The sequence below is a fragment of the Aplysia californica genome, unplaced genomic scaffold (assembly GCF_000002075.1).
Source record: "Aplysia californica isolate F4 #8 unplaced genomic scaffold, AplCal3.0 scaffold00092, whole genome shotgun sequence".
NCBI classification, from domain to species: domain Eukaryota; kingdom Metazoa; phylum Mollusca; class Gastropoda; order Aplysiida; family Aplysiidae; genus Aplysia; species Aplysia californica.
In genome coordinates this window covers 299,609-301,236 of record NW_004797362.1, presented here as the reverse complement: position 1 = coordinate 301,236, position 1,628 = coordinate 299,609, and the positions used below count along the sequence as shown (strand labels likewise).

The following is a 1,628-nucleotide window of genomic DNA, read 5'->3' as shown; positions in this document are numbered from 1 at the left end:
CCCCCAAACAAAACAAAACAAAACCAGGACTGCAGGCACAGTTCGACAGATGTGTCATTTCGAGTCTTCTGTGTTCTACCAATCCGTGTTATACTGTATTTTGAGCACACAGACATAAATTCTACTATGGTGTACTTATCTGATCAAGGGTCAGCAAACATCAAATAGTGTGTTTTCTGACGAAAGGTCACAACCTTATGACCTGTCAATAATGTCCATTTTTTGTTGCACCTAAAAATGGGCGTCTTTTTTATAAAGCTTGGTTATGAACAAATTAGACACTCAAAAAGTGCTCATTCACAGGGAAAAGTGCCAGTTCCTACAGTCAAACACTTCAGTCATAATGGTAATAATAATCACTACTTTATTTCCACTAAACGGAGAGGGAAACTGTGCAAACCTTTTGTCACCATTCACTGCTTTTAGAAATTATTTACTCAAACTAAAAATAAAACACCCTTAGCATGCAGCAGAAAATCAGAAAACTTAACTGTTTAGGAGATGTGGCTCATACACTGATATCAGTGATTGTGTCTCTCTTAGACATCTTTTTAAAAACTTTCCACAGAACAGAGCCTTCAACCTATAGAGGCTGCAACATGGACAACCTGTTTTCCCAATGGTCACATTTAGCCTACTTACCACTGTCATCATTTTTCTTCATTTTTTTCTTGGCTTTCAACTTCTGCTTCTTCTTCAACCTGTGAAAGAATTTCAGGAAAAATTTTTAAGCAGAACTACACCCACAGGAGGAAATTTGCATTAGGAAGTTGATCTGATAGGGAGTAATTGTTGGAGTATCGTTCAGACGCCAATTGACATTATTTTACTTTGACAACCTCTTGAAGAAAGTATGTTACCACCACTATCAGAACAAATCTATTACTAATAAAACATAGTACAGTAGTCTCCGCCTAAACGCACGGTGCTCGGGAGGGCTCCTTAGCGTGTGTTTATACGGAGCGTGTGTTTACATGAACCTTTGCAAAGGGAGGAAGGGACGCAGTCATCTCATTGCCTTGATATTCTAGTGACCTCCCTTTGTGGAGGGGGTCACTTTGGGCCGATAATGTGACGACATGTGACTGTTTTGTAAAAGATTACCCGACTGCGGTTAAGACTGCAAAGGCGTTGAATGGGTGGGGGGGGCTTAGTCAAGCTTTACCTGTCAGCGTGTTTTGCAGATTGGAGCGTGCGTTTAGGGGGAGTGACCGTGCGTTTGTACGTCTAAATTATATAGTAAAAAAAAAAACGTCAGAGGACGAAAGCGCGCGTTTGAGCGGAGCGTGCTTTTGTATGGCGTGCGTTTAGGCGGAGACTACTGTACAGAAAAGGTATACGTCAATTTAGTTTACTTGTTATAACTTTGAGCAACGTTTCCAAACTGAGGAAGTTATGACACCTATGAACCATACAGTCATAGATCTACACATTTTGTTGCAACAATATCAGTAATTTTCCCACGCTGTCTTTGAAGTGAATTTATCCCACTCAGTGTGCGTGGGTTGGAGTTTGGCTGGGGATTTATCACACGCCATAAGAAATCTTACAGCTTAGGCAGCTGTCTTCTCTCCCTCCCACAGCTTGGGGGCGGGGATGGGGATGAAAACTTAATGCCTACCCCCCCC

The 1,628-nt window shown here is 41.5% G+C and overlaps 1 protein-coding gene across 1 annotated transcript in view; it reads right to left on the bottom strand.

Annotated features, from left to right (window-relative positions):
* Positions 1 to 642: 642 nt before the first annotated feature.
* The window catches only part of LOC106011342 (PRKR-interacting protein 1 homolog), a gene marked incomplete at its 3' end in the record, with an annotated part of 12,267 nt that continues 11,281 nt past the window's right edge, over positions 643 to 1,628 (bottom strand). The window contains 1 exon segment of the mRNA XM_013080588.2: positions 643 to 701. Coding sequence (XP_012936042.1) covers positions 643 to 701 — 59 coding nt within the window.